This window comes from Euleptes europaea, chromosome 12 (genome assembly GCF_029931775.1).
Source record: "Euleptes europaea isolate rEulEur1 chromosome 12, rEulEur1.hap1, whole genome shotgun sequence".
NCBI classification, from domain to species: domain Eukaryota; kingdom Metazoa; phylum Chordata; class Lepidosauria; order Squamata; family Sphaerodactylidae; genus Euleptes; species Euleptes europaea.
This window is the reverse complement of record NC_079323.1, coordinates 33,296,393-33,313,877: the sequence shown is the minus strand read 5'-3', so window position 1 is coordinate 33,313,877 and position 17,485 is coordinate 33,296,393. Positions and strand designations below refer to the sequence as shown.

The 17,485-nt window shown below is 40.8% G+C and overlaps 1 protein-coding gene across 2 annotated transcripts in view; it reads right to left on the bottom strand.

Annotated features, from left to right (window-relative positions):
- DCBLD2 (discoidin, CUB and LCCL domain containing 2) overlaps nt 1-17,485 on the bottom strand; it is a 37,391-nt gene that overhangs the window by 14,708 nt on the left and 5,198 nt on the right. For both annotated transcript variants that reach the window (XM_056858441.1, XM_056858442.1), the window contains exons 2-4: nt 6,812-7,039; nt 4,743-4,880; nt 3,319-3,370 (exon numbers count right to left, since the gene is read on the bottom strand). In XM_056858441.1, the coding sequence (XP_056714419.1) occupies nt 3,319-3,370; nt 4,743-4,880; nt 6,812-7,039 (418 nt within the window). The remainder of the gene's footprint in view (nt 1-3,318; nt 3,371-4,742; nt 4,881-6,811; nt 7,040-17,485) is intronic.

The following is a 17,485-nucleotide window of genomic DNA, read 5'->3' as shown; positions in this document are numbered from 1 at the left end:
CTAAGCTGCAAAAAAAAATTCCAGAACAATTTGCTAAACAAGTTTCACAGAGCAAGAGATTTAAGCAAATCAAGGGGCATCAAGAAAAGAACATTTAACTTATAAAATATTTCTCTACTGAAAGTGTTATGCCTTATTAAACAATGATATGAATAGATTACAAAAACAGAACTCTAAATGGGTCAAACTGTTAAGATGCAAGGACAAAACATGTAGTCATTTGATAGTTTTAGAAAGCAATCCTAAGAGGGGGGGCGAATGCACTCAGGGAGCCGACTGACATTTAAGCCACTGTATCTCCAAGATATGCTGGCGTAAGGGACAGTTATGCCGGTGCAGCTCCCCCCCCCCCAGCGCCGCTGCACCACTCTTGGGTGCTGGCAGAGCCCCCACAGCAGCCACTTGTCGTGCAACTGAGGCGTAGGTGTGGTTGTGGGCAGTTCAGGGAGTGTAGCCAGTGTCTGTTGACTCCCTAAGCCCTTTCAGATTGGGAATACCCCGTCAGAGGCAGAAAGTTACTCCAACAAAAAACACAGCGTAGCCCATAGGCGCCAATTGTGCTCAAAAATCAAGTGCCTCACCCACTGCTGCAACCACACCCATGAGGCCTGCAGCTCAGGATGGCAACTTTGGGCACAACCAATTGTCTCCCTCCCCTGTGGAAGCCAAGCCCGCTCCCCAGCACTCAACTGTAACTCCCCCCACCCAGCCCTACAAAAACCCTGGTTAAGATGCTGCACAACACTGGCCACCCCCCTTCCCGCCGGTGGGCTGTGACAAGCACTGGGCTACACTCCCAGACACTTTTTTCCCTAAAGGATGAAAGAAACAATGGAAGAAGTGGCCTCATCTAGGTAAATCCTGAGCACCCTACTGATACAAAGACACTCTTGCTCTTTCAGGGTGGTAGATAATGGACAGAAATAGGGCAGTATACATTCTTTAATCTTGTGAAATTAATTTGGTTTTGGGAATAAACGCCATGGCTGGTCTCAAGATCACTCTGTCATTTTGAACAATGTAAAGCTCCATATCTAGTGAATGGGAACACTTCTTAAAGAGGTCACTCCTACCAGAAACAGAGGTTTCAGGATGAAAATCTTTAATGACCATAACCTTCCAAGGGTTCCAGGAGGATGTACTAGGGCTTAAGGAACAACACCAAGTCTCCTGATCAGCAAGCCAGCTATTCCCACAGAGTAAACCCTGAAAAACCTCTTTATGACTGGATGACTAAACAGGGAGACTTTTCCTTGGGTCCCCAGAATGTTGGATAAAGCAGAAACCAGGGTGTTTGAGATGCAACCTAAGTCCAGGCTTTCACCAAATGTGCTCAGGGCATCACATGTTAAGTTCCTTGTCTGAGTGAACAGGTTCATGCTCAAACAGAGGGGAATGAATAATGCACGCCCAGAGCTTTGGGATGGAAATGCACAGCAATGAGGGAGCTCCAGAGGAGGTTAAGAAAGGAAAATGAAGGCTGCAATAAGTTGAAATAATGAGAGATAGTTTATTGCGGAGAATCAGGGATACAGACAAGCTGCAAGAGCAATACTTCAGTACATTTCTGCACAAAATACCAAGCAGTCTGTCAGTACCAGCACTCAATTCTGGCACCCACCCAGCAGTTATTCCCACAAAGCAACGTGTACCTCAGAGAATAAGAGAAGGGGGAGGAGGAAGATGTCAGAGGAGAGAACGGAGATAGAGGAAGGGAGTAGTATTACCTATCCTTTTCTGTGTTATGGAGTTTTCAAGGATAGTTCAGTTACATTGGTCTTCAAGTATGTACACAGCTCAGGGCTTGGAGAACCAAGAAAAGGTGCTTGGCAAAAAGGGGGGGTGTAACAAAAAGGGCTATCCAGCAGCAATTCCAGGTAATAAAGAACAAGCAATGCTGGGTCTGATCAGCATGTCAGAACCCAGGGCACACAGACAGAGACCAGTAATAGCTCAGGCTTGTGTACAAGAAGTGTGTGTGCAAGTTAGTAGCTGTAATGTATGCAGTCAGAAGCAAGACTTGTGTGGAGCTCAAGGACTGCTCCAGGCTCCAGCGCCTGTTGTTCCCATTGGACTATGGACTGTAGCCGCCCAATCACGAACTTGGGGGATTGGCTCTGAGGGGTTGGGAATGGCATATAAGTTGGGGAGTTGTGCAGCTGAGTTCAGTTTGGTTCTAGATGGTTAATAGAGGTTGTCGTTGGAACTCTGTCTCCAGCCTCGTGTTTCACCAACGCATACATAATAGATATTTGCCACATCTGACAGGTCCTGAGATGAAGATATGGAAGGGGAAAGCATGTAGTCTGAGGCAGCCCTTGATGAATGGCAAGGATGTCAGAGCTATCTGGGGTGCTAAATTCTTCCTTTCCCTCACTTGCAATGGCTGTACCATTTAGTTAGCTCAAAGCATGATGATACTATGTAGGGGGAGGGACTTAGCAAGGAGTAGTCTGACCTTTCATGGTAGAAGAGTGGTGAGGGCAAAATTCAGCTCATCTCCTGCACTGTCAACCTGGATGAAGGGAGGAAAACAGCTGCTGAGCCGCTCCGCTTGCTGTTGGGAGAGGGCAGATCTGTTCTCCCATCTCTGCAGTTTGATATTGATTCTCTATTTTTTTAAAAACAGAGCCTGAAAGAACGTCTGCCAAACCCTGCCTCTTTGTACTTAGGCAAAGAGATGACTGAAAGTTGAGAAAGGTCCCTTATCTTAGGCAAAAATTGCTTTGTTCTGCCTACCAATCCCAGGAAATGGGACCTAACCCAATTAAGAATGAACTCGTATCCATGAAGAGAGAATAAAGGATCACAATGCAGAGCAAAAAAATTGTGTGACATGCTAATTTTTACATAGTATTATGCAATGCAGGCCTCAGTCCAACAGATGTTATTATTTATTTATTAAAACATTTATATCCTGCATTTCCCCTTGGTTCAAAGCGGCTTACAATAATAATTTTAGGTGTATCACTCCCCAATTTAGTAATTCAGTATGCAGAGGGTTTTTTAATGTGATTTATGGAGGATTACTTTTATTTTTTGATGGTATAATTAATTAAAAACTAACCCCTGACTTTAGCTATAATAAATTTTGTTTTTCAAAGGACAGTGCCTGAAATAAACACTAGTATTAGACAAATACACATGCAACAATGGAAGTTAAACACACTAATATACAATTCAAACAATGTTTTCCTTCATGTAATGCTGTGCCAGTGAAAGACAGAAAAAAAGATGCTGTCTCACATCTGTGAATTGACTAAATAAACCTGGAAATGGGAAGGGCGGGGGGGGGGGGGAGAAACAGCTTAACCTTACCTAAATTCTGGATCAGAAAAGTGACTTGCAGTGTCTAAGCAGGTTATTAAATCTAGAAAGAAAAGCATACCAGTAGAAAGTTTATTTTTTAAAAAGAAAAGAAAAACTAATGTCTGTTTTGGAAGAATAAGAAAAACTATAAAAGTACTGAGTCAATATTTCAGAAGATCCGTCTAGCAATTTTAATACAACACCCAGCTAGCTGTGGTTCAGCAGTGTATCAACAATAAATCTTCTACACAACATGGTGAAGCTTTGCTAATTGTAAAATCAGGGAAAGACCCACCAATAACAACCATATTTAAAAGGTATTCACTTCTAAAAATCAAAGCACAATACAAGGTGAGTGTCACTAACACAATGCACTTATTAACAGAAAGAAAACAATTAAATTTTAACTGTTGCCCATGCCTATCTGTGCCTAAATTGATCAACAACGAAAGGCAACTGTAAAGAAGTGCTGTAACACAGCAGCTTTCATAAGGAGGCCCAGTAGTCTTACTGACTGTTTACTTGGAAATGCAATGAGACTGACAGCGAATTTCTGACTTCTGAGGACAAAAGTCCTCAAGAGGCCAGGAACGGGCTGTGTCGGCGTTGGGGGCCCCCGTGCTGGCGTCTGGGCTACTTACACTGGCGTTAGTAGCCCGGACGCCGGTTTCCAGCTGCTGCCGCGGCAGGACTGGCCAGCATCCCACTGGCATAAAGGCCTGCGCTGGTGTTCCAGGGGGTGTCCCGGTGTCCTGGGAGGCGTTCCCAGGGCTTGCCGGGGGGTGTAGCCGCCATTAGCAGGCGCAGCCTCACTATTTTCAATGAGGTGAAAAGCATCCTTTTAAAAGAAAAAGGCCTTTAAAAGGCTTTTTTCTAGCTTTCAGCAGGTGGGGAACTGCTTAGGAGGCACCGCAGCAGTGCCTCTGCCTCACTGTCCCCGCACACCGAAAGCTTAGGAATGAAGTTATTCCTGAGTCAGAGGTACAAAGGATTGTAGCTTCAGTCAAAGTAACCCATTAGACAGAGGATCAAGATATTACAGTTAAGAATCACAAAACTGATGAATAAACTAATTTACTCTATGATCCACAGAAGTAGCTCTTAAAGCCAAGGCCTTCTCCCTGATCAGAAGCTGGGAGCCCTAGGACAAGATGTGCTCCTCCCCAACATAATGGTTCTACTGAATGTACTTTTGAAGGCACCTTGGATTAGTTTATTTCAGTCACATGTATCTTTTCACTGTCATCTAAACAGACTGTTATAAATTCGACCGTGTAGGTCAATGTGTGACTCTAACATACCTTTTGGTTAATTCACTGTGAACAATTCATCAGTAGTTGGGTGACAGTGAAACAAACCTACTGTGCGTAGGGCAAGAATTTTAAATATGAGTGGTATGCTTACATTCTGCAAGATAAGAATCTGATAAATACCTGGTTTTTCAGTGGTTGAATAGGATGCAAGAAATCCATGCCCATAAAAGTGTATGCCACTCATGAATTGTACTGTAACTTCATTACTCCTTGATTCAATTAAACTGTCCATTTGTAAGCCTAAACCACAGTATTTTCCTGGAAATAAAAGACATAAATCTTTACAGTTAGAACGTATTTGCTCCTTCAGAGAACCATTCACAACTCAAGTAATATGTCAGTCTAATTCTTATAATCCTTATTGTTCCTAGCAGTAAGAAATCTCAACCCTATGATTTCTAGGAGGGAATGCATTTCTTAAGTCTTTGAGCGCTTCCGAAATATTAGGATAATAAAACATGGTTTATCAATCTGGTCCCCCCACCCAAGAATTCTGGGAGGCAATTATTAAATAACAGTGAAAGAACAATGCAGAGCAATTCTAGCTACCTTCCTGAACTCTACAAAATGTTCTCAAGTTTCAAACAAATCACTTCCCAATCTCTTTTTGACAAATTTTATATTGACTTGAAAAGAATTATAGTGCTTCTCTACCTGAAGGGTAGCATTTAAATAATTCTACCATCAACACTGGGAATGACTTCCACATTAGGCAAAAAACCCTTGACATTGCAAACTGTACAAGAAATGTTTGGCCTGTGCAAGTGAAATGGGCTGGCATGAGCTATAACATTTTTCTTTTCTTTTAATCTGTACTTCCAGGCTCAATACAACAGATCTTAAAACAATCCAGAGAGCCTTCTCAGATTCCTAAATCAATATATGGTCTATATTTACATTTCTTTACATTCCCATTTAAGCCATCAATCAATCCAGTAGCCTGGATCCAGCTACTTCTACTAACAGTATTTCTAGTGTGCATATTCAAGGAAGAATGGCTGCCAATTTCAATCTTACCATTCATATTTCCAAACAGCAATTTCAGCAGAGCAAGATATATATGGCTTAATATCTTATGCAGCTGCACCAGATGGTACAGATGAGAGTTAAATGAACACACAAAAATAGACAATTTATTGGTCCAGTGAACTAAACTTGTAAAAGTGAATAATTAGGACTTGAAGCTCCTTGCCATTTAAGGACCTGATATTTTGTATGTGTTTAACAGCAAAAGCTGTTGGCTCAGTGTACACCCACATTTCCATATAACATCTAGACTGAGATTGATAAGAGAAACTGAGATGGATACCAGACATCATTCTACAATATTTTTAAACCTCCATATTTGTTATCTAAAAATGCACCATTGTCAGAAGAAATATTTAGGTCATGGTTTTAGAAGGAAGAAAAACCTATCAAACCAGAAAAATCAACTCCGCAGTATCAGTAACATTTTAAGGCTTTTCTTCTGTTGCTGTACATGCAAGTTTAGCACAGTAAACGTATCACAATTAGAGATATAAGAGCAATAAAACCACAAGATATTATTTCACTCCTCCATATATTCATGCACCAGACTTACTGTCACATTGGCAACTTTACAACCAAAAGAATGCTTAGTACTGATTTTAAAAAAAGTTGTTCTGGCAAAGAATCTTTTTATTTCATCCATAGCTACTCCTTTCCCAAGATACCTTCACCTCCTCTAACTCTCTTCCAGAATCCATATAACAGCATACAACCACTGCTGCAGTTACCATTTTGGAAGAGAACAAAACTAAAGGAACTAAGAGAAGTTGGGAAATGTGTAATAACCATGCAAGATTCCATCTAACCCTAATTTGAAATTCACTGCTAAACTATAGCTTTACCCTTTTCCTGGTATTTGAATGTATTACATCTCATCTCATCTCTCTTCTGTACATTATTTCAAATACAAGACTGTTGAATTCACATGTCAGGGCTGCAGGTCCTTCTTGAGGTACACCTCTGCATGATGCACGATATGGCCCAGATGTATTCAGAACACAGCCAAATAATGTACAGTATAACCAATTTAAGTTCTCCTTCAGAAAGAAAAATGACCATGCAAGTAATTCAGGGATGTTTACTAAAAAGCAAAAATATGCATAAGGACTACACAAGAACACTAAGGCGTGTTAATGTAGTAAGAGAAAAAAAGGTCTTACCTATCTCAGTCCTTGTAGGTCCGATTCCATTATAAACTCTCACATAACTAAAATGGCAAGAATCTGAATCATCAATATCAAAATGCCCAAATTTGAGCTGAACTCTCTGCTCAGGCTTTACTCGAATCTCCCATTCACATACTGTGTTATTGGGGTAGGTGTATGGGTAATTAATTGATGTAAAAGTTCCACTTTCAGGACCAAACACTGTATGTCCACAACCATCACCTACAAAACAAACATAGCAATACTACAGATCATTTTCATACGTAAGCGATTATGAAATCAAGAGTGAGACTGCAGCCCATGGCACAACCTTTATTCCCCTGGATTAATCAGCCATCCTATGATATGCCTAGAGTTAAAATCACATGGGAAATTTATCAACCAACATCAGGAGACAATTATAAACTGTGAAATATCAAGACTTCTTTGACAAACCAATTAATAGATACACTTTATCAGATATGGAATATACATGAAATTCTGGAACCTCTCCATGTAAGCCTAGCCTGTCCTTGTCCACCCACCACCAACACCAGTATTGTGAGATAAGGGGAAGAGACCCTGAAATAGCAGTGAGATAAGAGGAAAAGCAGACACAGTTGGAGCCAAAAATCCTGGTAAAAGGGCAACAAAGATATCAACAAGGACTGAAAGTAGGAGGGAAGGGCAAAAGAGATGAAGAAAGGGCAAAGAAGGGCCAGAGACACTGTGATATCATCAGTCCTACAAAGGAGGGGCCAGAGTCAGACCTGGGAGAGTTCTACTTTCCATAGTCTGCCTTTCTCACAGAGACTCAAGGCAGATTACACATAGTGAGTCAGTACAATCAACAAAATGGGACATTCAGTAACCAGTACATTAGGATTTTAGAAGTCAGGAACCACCAGAAAGAACTGAAGCATGGCATAAGTATTAACATGACTTTAAGCCGTACAGAAATTACATAATAGAATCCCACATACAATAAGCTGTACATAACTGTATAGACCACAAGTCTCAATCATTTATGCAAGTAAATTTGTGAACACATTTGTACGGTGCAACCCTATTACCTGCACAGAAAAGCCTTTCTGAATAATTCAATTTTTCACAGTTTGCAGGCCAGGAGAGTGGGAGCTTTCCTGACTGCCTCGGGCAGGCTGTTCCACAACAGAGAAAGCACATGTACAGGCAGTTGTTAAGCTTGCCCATTTGCAGGTTGGCTCCTGCAAAAAAAAACCTTGTTGATATGTGTGAAGTTGTTGTGGTGGAGCATAGGGAGAGAGGCAGTCCTAAAAATAAGAGGGGCCAAGGCCATTAAGGGCTTTATATGAAATAGCCCAAACCTTACACTGAGCTCAGTAATAAATGGGCAGCCAATGGAGAGTCTGCAGAATGGGAGTAATATACATGCTCGTCTAGCTCCTGGTAATAGTCAAGCCATGGCATTCTGTAACAGCTGGAGTTTCCAAGCTAATTTTGAGGGGAGATCAACATACAGTGCATTACCGTAGTCTAGTCTCAATGGTACTGTGGTGTGGATCCAGGTGGCTAGATCAGGCATATTAAGGTATGGGGCCAGCTTACGGCCTAGGCTGAGTTGATAGAAAGCCTTTTTTTGCAGCTGCATTAACTTGCTTCTCCAGTAATAAAGCTGGATCCAGTCTGATCCCAAGGCTTTTAACTGAGTCAGCTGAACTCCATCAAAAGGGGGGAGAACAATGTCCTTCAAGACTACCTTCTGCCCACCCAGCATTATCTATCTTTTCAGCATTTATTTTCAAATTGTTCACCTTTAGCCAGTTAACCACCGCAGCCAAGCAACAATCCAGGAGATCTGGACAAGGATATATAGAGCTGAGTATTGTCAGTATATTGATGACAACCAACCCCAAAACTAGGAATGATTTGCCCTAAGAGCTTTACACAGAAATTAAAAAGCATGGGGAATAGAACTACACCCTGTGGAACCGCACAAGATAGGTCCCACACCGATGACAACTGGTTTCCAGTAGCAACCCTTTCAGTCCAATCCATGAGGCATGCTTTGAACCACTTCAACATACATCCCCTGATACCTACTTCTGCCTACAGGTCTCTCAACAAAAGGCTTGGCCTTTCTCTTCTCCCAGTGGAGGTCATCCACTAAAGCAAGAAGAGCTGTCTCTGTCCCACAGCCTGGTCTGAAACCAGACTGAAAAGGGTTTAGAGCAGATGAGTTATCCAAGAAGACTTGGAGTTGGCTTGTTACTGTTCTCTCAATCTCAAAGGGTAAATTAGAAACTGGGCAATAATTGGCCACGCCATTTTCCTGTTGGGATGGCTTTTTAAGTAGTGGACGAATAACCACCTCTTTGAGTGGCCAAGGGCAAGTGTCCTGAGTTAGTGACTGATTTATAATGGATGCTAAGGGTTTGTTGATGTGGTCCTTACATAATTTTAGCAGCCAGAATGGGCAAGGATCGAGGGTACAAGTAGTGGCCTTCACAGACTCTAGGATCGTGTCCACATTCATCATGGAAACTAGGTCAAAATGATCCATAAGTAGCCCAGGCAGTGTATTAGGCTTCTGGTGTACCTACTGACATCTAGATAAGAGCATATTCTCTATCTTTTATTAGCAAAAAACTTGGCAAAAGATCACAGCTAATTGGTTCCTGGGACATTAGAAGCTCAGCTTTAGGCATCAGCAAATGCTGAGCTACCTTGAACAACTGGGACGAAAGGGAACTAGCTGATATTCTAATAGTAAAGAAGTAACATTTCTTTGCCGCTGTCATCACCACTTCATAGGTCTTACAATGAGCTCTGTATCTGATTATGACTAAAGGAATTCCAAAATCAGAAAATAGGTCAAGGCAGTAGCACACTTTTTTCTATATTTTTTCAGGCATTATTTCTACAAAGCACCCTAGCTTTTTATGCAAAGAATAAACTCCACATGAGGTGAAAAAATTCAGAAAAATCACATGGTATTTCAGTGTTATCCTCAGCTGTAGATAGCCTTCCTATATGGCCTGAACCCAGGAAGCCCTAGGAAATGCTTCTTCCTGCCCAAGAGGTCATTCAAATGTGGCCATATCCTTCTGGATTCTCCTAAATCCCTTCTTGCAATTTAAAAAAAAAGTGTTATATTGAATTTGTGTGTAAACCTTTTGTGTGTATATGAAACTGCACTTTCATAATTTAATTTAGTTATATTCCCTGGTTACAGAGTGAGGTAATCCCAAATAGAATTACTCCAGTCTAAAGCACGTTGATTTCAATGAGATGAGTAAATCTGCATAGGACTGCATTACAGCTGTAAATGGAATTAACAACAAAAATCAGTCACCACCACTAACCAGACCATTTGTTTCTACCAACCATTGGGCAAAAAATTCTTCATGATCTCCTCCTTCTTCTACTGTGGTCAGGAAAAAAACTGAGCAGTCAAGTTTTATCTTGCCCACTGAATACATGCACAATAATTACCAAATAACTGGGTGTTCTACTTTCATCCTCCCTATAAATCTTCCATCTAGTTCCAGTACCACCATACAATTGGGCACATGTCTAGAGATGGCACCCATTAAAAACAATTATTTGGATCCTATGTCTTCATTCCCATGTACTTCTCTTCATTCATTGTAGAGGCAGTCCTCAACTGAGGCGCATGCTCCTCTTGTGCCGAGCTCCTCAAAAGACACTGGTCTTGCACAAGTGGAAGTGCCCAGGGCCACCCGAAGTGTGCCCTACAGTGAAGAACCATCTCCACAACAGACAAAGAAAAGGGCATGTCGAACATAGGCATGGGATCCAAGCTTATGGTAAATGTTCCATGTTCATGAAGCATGTGTTCCATCCTTTTACAGCTGAGTTCTATTCATTTGTCATAACAAAAGCTATACCATGTACTTTGGTTGTCTAAAGAAATGTCCATGCAACTCAAATTAATAGAAGGAAGAAATGTTGGGCTACAAAGGTAACAGCAGGCCACGTCTCTGACATTTTTAAAATATCTTCCTCCATATCTCAATTTCATGAAAAGCTGAATTTCAAATTTTCATGGCTGACAAATGTATAGCAGATTATCGCTGGATCACATAATATACAGTCCTTGGCAAATAATACTAAAGCCAAAGAGCTATTCAAGGCTGTAATCCTATGCATGCTTATGTCCCACTACACATTACAATGTCCTCATAGTTGTTGAAGGACAGCACAAGGACTTTGTATCAAACATACAATGGGAATTTTGTGACTCCCATATACATACCAGCCCTTTTCTGGTTGCAAGTGGCACCAGGCTATTCCCCCCACACACCGTTTTCACATCCTCAGACTTCCCTTTGGAGCTGCTATTGGCTCAGTTGTTAAATCACAATACTTATATGGCCATGCATAATTTTCATTAGTATGTTAATATACATTAGATTTTTCAAAGTTAACCAGATAAATTGTTGGGGTGGATCCAGCCAACTGTTTTGCTCAACTGAACCCAATTCTCCTCTTTATTACAACCCCCTTACCACATGTCTTCTGTTTATTCAAGCCCCTTGATTCCCAGCGCAGCTTTTTTGGGTGGCCAAATGAGACACCCCCTACGCCACAAAAGCTGGTTGGATCCAACCATTTATGTATGTATGTATGTATGTATGTATGTATGTATGTATGTATCTAATTTCAATTTGTATCCCGCCCTCTTCTTGGCTGAACTGGTTAGACTGGAGTAAGCCACGAACTGCCAATATGAAGGCACAAAACCCTAGCAAGTCATCTGATGAGGCAGCAAAAAGCAAAATAACTCATTTGTGCTAGGTAAAGCAAGACCCCAAAAGCCCACAGAGGAAAAACTTACTAATCAGCCACTCATACCAAACACAATTAGAAGAGAAACTAATCAACTGCTGATATTCAACTACTTCACCTAATTTTTTTAAAAAGTACATATACAACCAGATCCGGGGTGAAGACAGGATGCCCTTACTTTTACCTTGGCAGCTATCATCACCAACAGAGAGAGTAACCTCAAATTGAACATTAATGGCATTAAAATAAGATTTTACAAAGAATTCTTATTTCTACTTCATAGTCTTGCCAATTAATGTAATTTTAAACAGAGGCGTAATACAACACAAAGAATCACAGTAATGTTTATGAGATGGGAAGACAACCACAAATTCCTAAGCCCCTATTGATAATACCATGCTGACTATGAGTGAACCAAGTTGCACTATGACTCAAGGTTGAAATCTCCTTTGTGTTCATTACCAAATAAGGAAGAGGTGCTCTCCGTGGAATCCCTGAAAACAAGCCTCATGTTACATGGATCCCAAATTCTAGACGCACATAATTTGCAAGTATGCAGATAAAACAGTGTTTCTTCCTGATACTCCAGCTGCAAACTTTTTTTCAGAAAACCAGTTTTGTTGCTAGGAAGATAAACATATCAGTGTTTTCAACATGGGCAGAATAGGATTTCACTTACTTTACAATATGCAGTATAGTTTACTATACTGTCAGAATTAAATTTCCAGCCACTACAAGTGACTGCATTTATGGATTCCTGTGAATAACCAGATTATCAAAGATACAGTGTAAAGAGATTTGCACATAATTTTGGACCAATGATTGTATGCTCCCTTCATTGTTCAATTTGGAAGGAAACAAGTGGATCAATCTAATAAGCACGTCCTTTCCCCCCTAGAGTTTTGTTCATTTTGGAAACATCTTTATTAGGCCTTCAGAAGTAAGTCTCACCAGTTCTTGCACACACATATGAGCTTTCTAAGGATCCTAAGTATGGCTTTAGCCTTTATTTATTGCATCTGAAGATGATGAAACTTCAAGTGCCCCAGTTTGTGTGTCCTGTGTAACACTTATAGTAAGGAGTGTTGCATTGCCACTGTGGAGAGATGTGCAAGCACTCCCCTTTCATATTATGCTGCAGGCAGAAGCACAGCTCCTACTTTGTTTTGAAGGCACACTAATATTTGTGCATGAAAACCAGAACTATTCCCTCTCCTTACCAAAGGCATCTCAACCTGTCCCTGATGACAGTTCAGAAGTATAACTTTAGGATGATATCTGGTATATATCTGCTTATCAGCTGGTATGAATTAAAGAAGCCCCAAGATATGGAAATACAATTCTAACTGATGGATATTTTGAAGAGAAATGTGGATGGCCAAAGATGCCCACCTGATTTTAGAATAGTTAGTTTTCACGAACGGATGACAAAGAATACCCACAACCTTCACCTTTCTATGGACTGGGGGGGGGAAAGGACTACAACACAACTCAGAACAGATCTGTGTGTTACATTTAGGATTGTGGTCATTTTAAAAGATTGCTTTCTTTTCCAAATGCAGCCGTATGGGCTGCCTTTTCAATAGGGAGATCAGTAGGCAGGCAGGGGGGTTGGGAGGGAGGAGTGCTCTTTAATACTCTCTTCTTTCCTGCTGTTTCCTTATTGAGGAAAAAAGCCATTCCAAATTTCGGGTGGGGGGGATACAGGTATCTGTACATTTTCAGAGGGAGTAAAAATGGCTTGTGAGCAGCCTTTCTTCAGCAGGAAGTCGGCAGGGGAAGAGAACGTTAAAGAGCTTCACGCATCCACCCATTCTCATCGATATACCATTTATTAAAGGAGTCACTGATAGGATGGAGAAACTTTTGAAAAAACATAACCTCAAACAGTGTTTAAACCCACCAAGAAAATACAACAGATGCTACGATCAGCAAAAGACAAAAGAGACCCCCTCACCTCTGCAAGAGTATATCGTATACCTTGCAGCTGTGGACAAGTTTACATCGGGACAACAAAACGCAGCATACAAACAAGGATAAAAGAACATGAAAGATACTGCAGACTTGGCCAACCTGAGAAATCAGCAGTGGCTGAACATGGACTGACACAAACAGGACACAGGGTCTTATTCCAAGACACTGAAAGAATGAACAATTCTACCAACTATTTTGTCAGATTACACAGAGAAGCCATTAAAATTCATAAACATCAGCACAACTTTAACAGAAAAGAAGAGAGTTTAAGAATGAATAAGGCTTGGCTTCCTGTCCTGAAAACCTCAAGACTAACAAAGACTACAGTCAACAATAGCCATGCAGATTAGCTTTGGATTTCACACATTAACAGATCACTTCAGGATACAATGGTTCCATATTAACATACCACACCCTCATTAGCACATTATCTGGATACTTACAGGACAATGATTAGCACAGTACCTTTGATACTTTTTGCATGACAATGATTCAGCTCAACCCAACCCCTTTCTGACTATATATCACTCTTCCTACACACTTGACACTGAGAGACGCTGTCCTTCAGTGTTACTCCTCTGAAGATGCCTGCCACAGCTGCTGGCGAAACGTCAGGAAAGAAAATACAAAGACCACGGTTACACAGCCCGGATAACCCACAAGAACCAATTAAAAAATCAAGTTATCCATTTAACCCGATTGGCTATGCCTGTCAAATAAAAAAAGGCTGAAATTGTTATTATGTTAAATAGTATTTGTTGCCATTGGGACACGAAATTAACCTGAGGAACTTCTTGAATTTGTTCGCTAAGGCAAAGCAAACATGTTAAATCAATTCACACTCTGAAGCATTGGATAATTTTCTGAAAAGTTTTCTGGGAAAATTTTCCTATTCTAATTTTTTCAGAAAGGCCACATTACTGGACTGAACCTGGGATCTTCGGTATGCAGATCTAATGCTCTACCAAGGATGAGGAAGGGCAGTGGATCACCATGCTATTGCTGGAGCATGATACCTTGAACGAGCAGTGTTGTGGGAGACAGCTTTTGCACTAGCTTGCGGAGTCAAGCCGGCAGGTGCACAAACTAGGTGGAAACTTTAAACGGCAATGCAGACACAGTGTGAGGCTTATTACTCTATTTAGAAGAGGTACTCTCAGAGTTGCTGTTGAAAACAGGTTTTCGGCACCCATGGGAGGGGAAGCGGCAGCGTCACCAAGCAGGTTTTTTCCAAACTTCTGGGGCCCAACCAGAAGGAACAGAAGGGGCTGGTGACAGCATATGCGAAACCCAAGTTCCCTTGAGTCTTTTACCTCACAATTCTCCAAGTCATCGACAGAGTATAATCTATGCAAAGGAATCTATGCAAAGCTAATATTCACTTTAATAGGTTAAAAAATTACACCTTATGCAGTATCTTATGCTTCTTTGTTACAGGGAATTGATGTTAGATTTAACAGCTGTGTACTCTTTAGCACTCATGATGGCTGAATGATTATTGAAAAGATAGAATTCCACAAACATGACCTTTTGATTATATTATGTGGACAATTTCCAGCTGCTGAAGAGTACTGAAAGACTGCTATAAATACATTAAAGGCGGTCTTAATGTGGCTTTTAATGTGATTGCTATAGGTACCACAGGGACATCAGAATTACAAAAGAAAACCAATAATGTGCATAATGATGAGGAAGATATATATTGTAGCCTATGAAATTGTATTGTGATCCACTCTCACGTCCTATTAGAGTTCTGCTGTCGTGCAGTTTGTCATATGTCATTATTTTCCCAAGAGGGTTTGTTTATAACCATTTAGGAAACAGTCTGGTTTCCAATGCATAATAGTTGGCATCTAAGGAAGAAGAGGCCGCTAATGAGAAAAACTGAATTCACAAAACAGCTGAGCTCAAAAGTGGATAAGCATATAGAAAATCTGTTCAACAATCTGTAATAAGCCCTTAGTGAAGAATGGTGTTGATGCAGTAAAGCTTTATGAGTGCTGTCAAATTCATTAAAAGACTGACAGCGTTGAAAATTTTCTTGTGCTGAATGGAAAAAGGATACTTTTTTTTGTAATGTTATGCTGCACAATATATGTTGGATTTTCCAAGTCGCAGCCAGATATAAACTCCTCATTATCTAACAATGAAACCGTATGCAAACTCGCGTGCTTGATAGTCCCACTGAAATTAGTGAACTTAGTTTGAAGCCTAATTACTTCTTTGAAATTAGTGAACTTACTTTGGAGCCAAATTCTGTAGAATTAGGCTCCAGGTATTTCTTGGCAGAAGAAGTGGCCAAGGCTGTTCCATTAGGATACTGCAGCAACCCAGTCATTTGTGATGTCAGCATTCACATTACAATAAGTGAAATGAAGGCTAGACAGCTGTAGTAGGGGCAGGAGAATGTATGAGTGTCTTAGTATATTACATCTGTCATGGAAGTGAAGGAGGAGTATTCTTGACTGACTACAGTTGATAAACATGGCAGCAGGACTCCTGTGTGGGATCATACATTTGGAACCCATATATAACTTCATACTTATCAAACCACATTTCCCACGATATCCCTACACCAGCTATATTCGTCACATGGCCTTCTCCTTGCCTCTCTGTTCCAGTGCATAGTCATATAGGTTCATTCCCCTAATGCTTTCTAACTTATCTGACTCAATACCCTCTTTGATATACAACACCTCCCCCAACATGTTCCTCTCTGTCCTGACTATAGAGCTTATACCCAGGGATGACCGTATCCAATTGATGTCCCCACTACACCACGTTTCGGAAGTTTTCCCCACAAATTTTAGGTTCTGTTACCTTTCAGGTACATTAAAAAAATTGAGCATTCAGTTTCCCTGTTTCCAGGTACAAAAGAAAAGCACACATTAATTGCCTTTGATCATTCTCCCACCAGAAGTTAATAATTTCACTAAGGTGGAAATAGGGATGTGCAAAACCTATCCATCCCAGCAGAACTTTTCCAGTTTTCTAGTCCATGTCTCAGAGAACCAAAGAAATGCTGCACTGTTTCAGATACCCTTGCTTTTAAACAGTGTGAGCATCACTCAGATGCGCACCAGAATGCACACCTGGAGCAGATGGCTGCCCACTCTTTTCAACAGCAAGTGCATCCCCATTCTTCATATCCTCACTAGCTGGTGCAAGAGTAGGCAAATATAACTGCTGATACAGAATTAAACAGAAGGTGGACTTGGATTTTTTTTGTCTTCACCAGTGGAACTGTAACAGCCATGGTAGGAATCAAACTTCGCAGGTTACTGAAGTTTCCCTATGGTATCCTGTTTCTCAAACAAAGAGCATGAGGTAGGCTTTCCAAGGGTGTCAAGAGAAGTACGATTGTTCCTCCTCTTCATAATTTCTCCTAATATGCACTCTTGCAGGCACACACAATCCCATCCATTCATGTAAAATAGGAGGTTTTATACATCCCACTCTTGTGTTGATAAACTCTTGACCTTCTGTACTGGAAAACACTTAATGTTTGCAATTTTTTCTGCAAGGTCCCCTCCATTTTCCTATTACCTGCTTCCACCCCCACCTCTCCTCCCTCTCCCTCTGGGGACAGTGTGGGGAACTGCTAGAACCATCTGTCTTTATTGCATCCTGGAGCGTGTCCAACTGAACAGGCCTGGGAGAAGTTCCAATTTAATATTTTGCATCAATGAGATGAATCCTGGAGTGATTCCAGCATGTGTACGTATAAAAAAAATTTCATCTGAATGGATTATCCACACAGTTCCTTTTTATACATTTAAAAAAATTTACTTGTAAATGCATGCAAGCCAACGTGTTGTTCTTTGCATTTATTTACAAGCAAATTGTGTGGGTGGCACATTAGGATTGTTTTCACATGTGTACACTCACAAAAGGATCCTGTGGATGTTACTTATTATGCAGAAA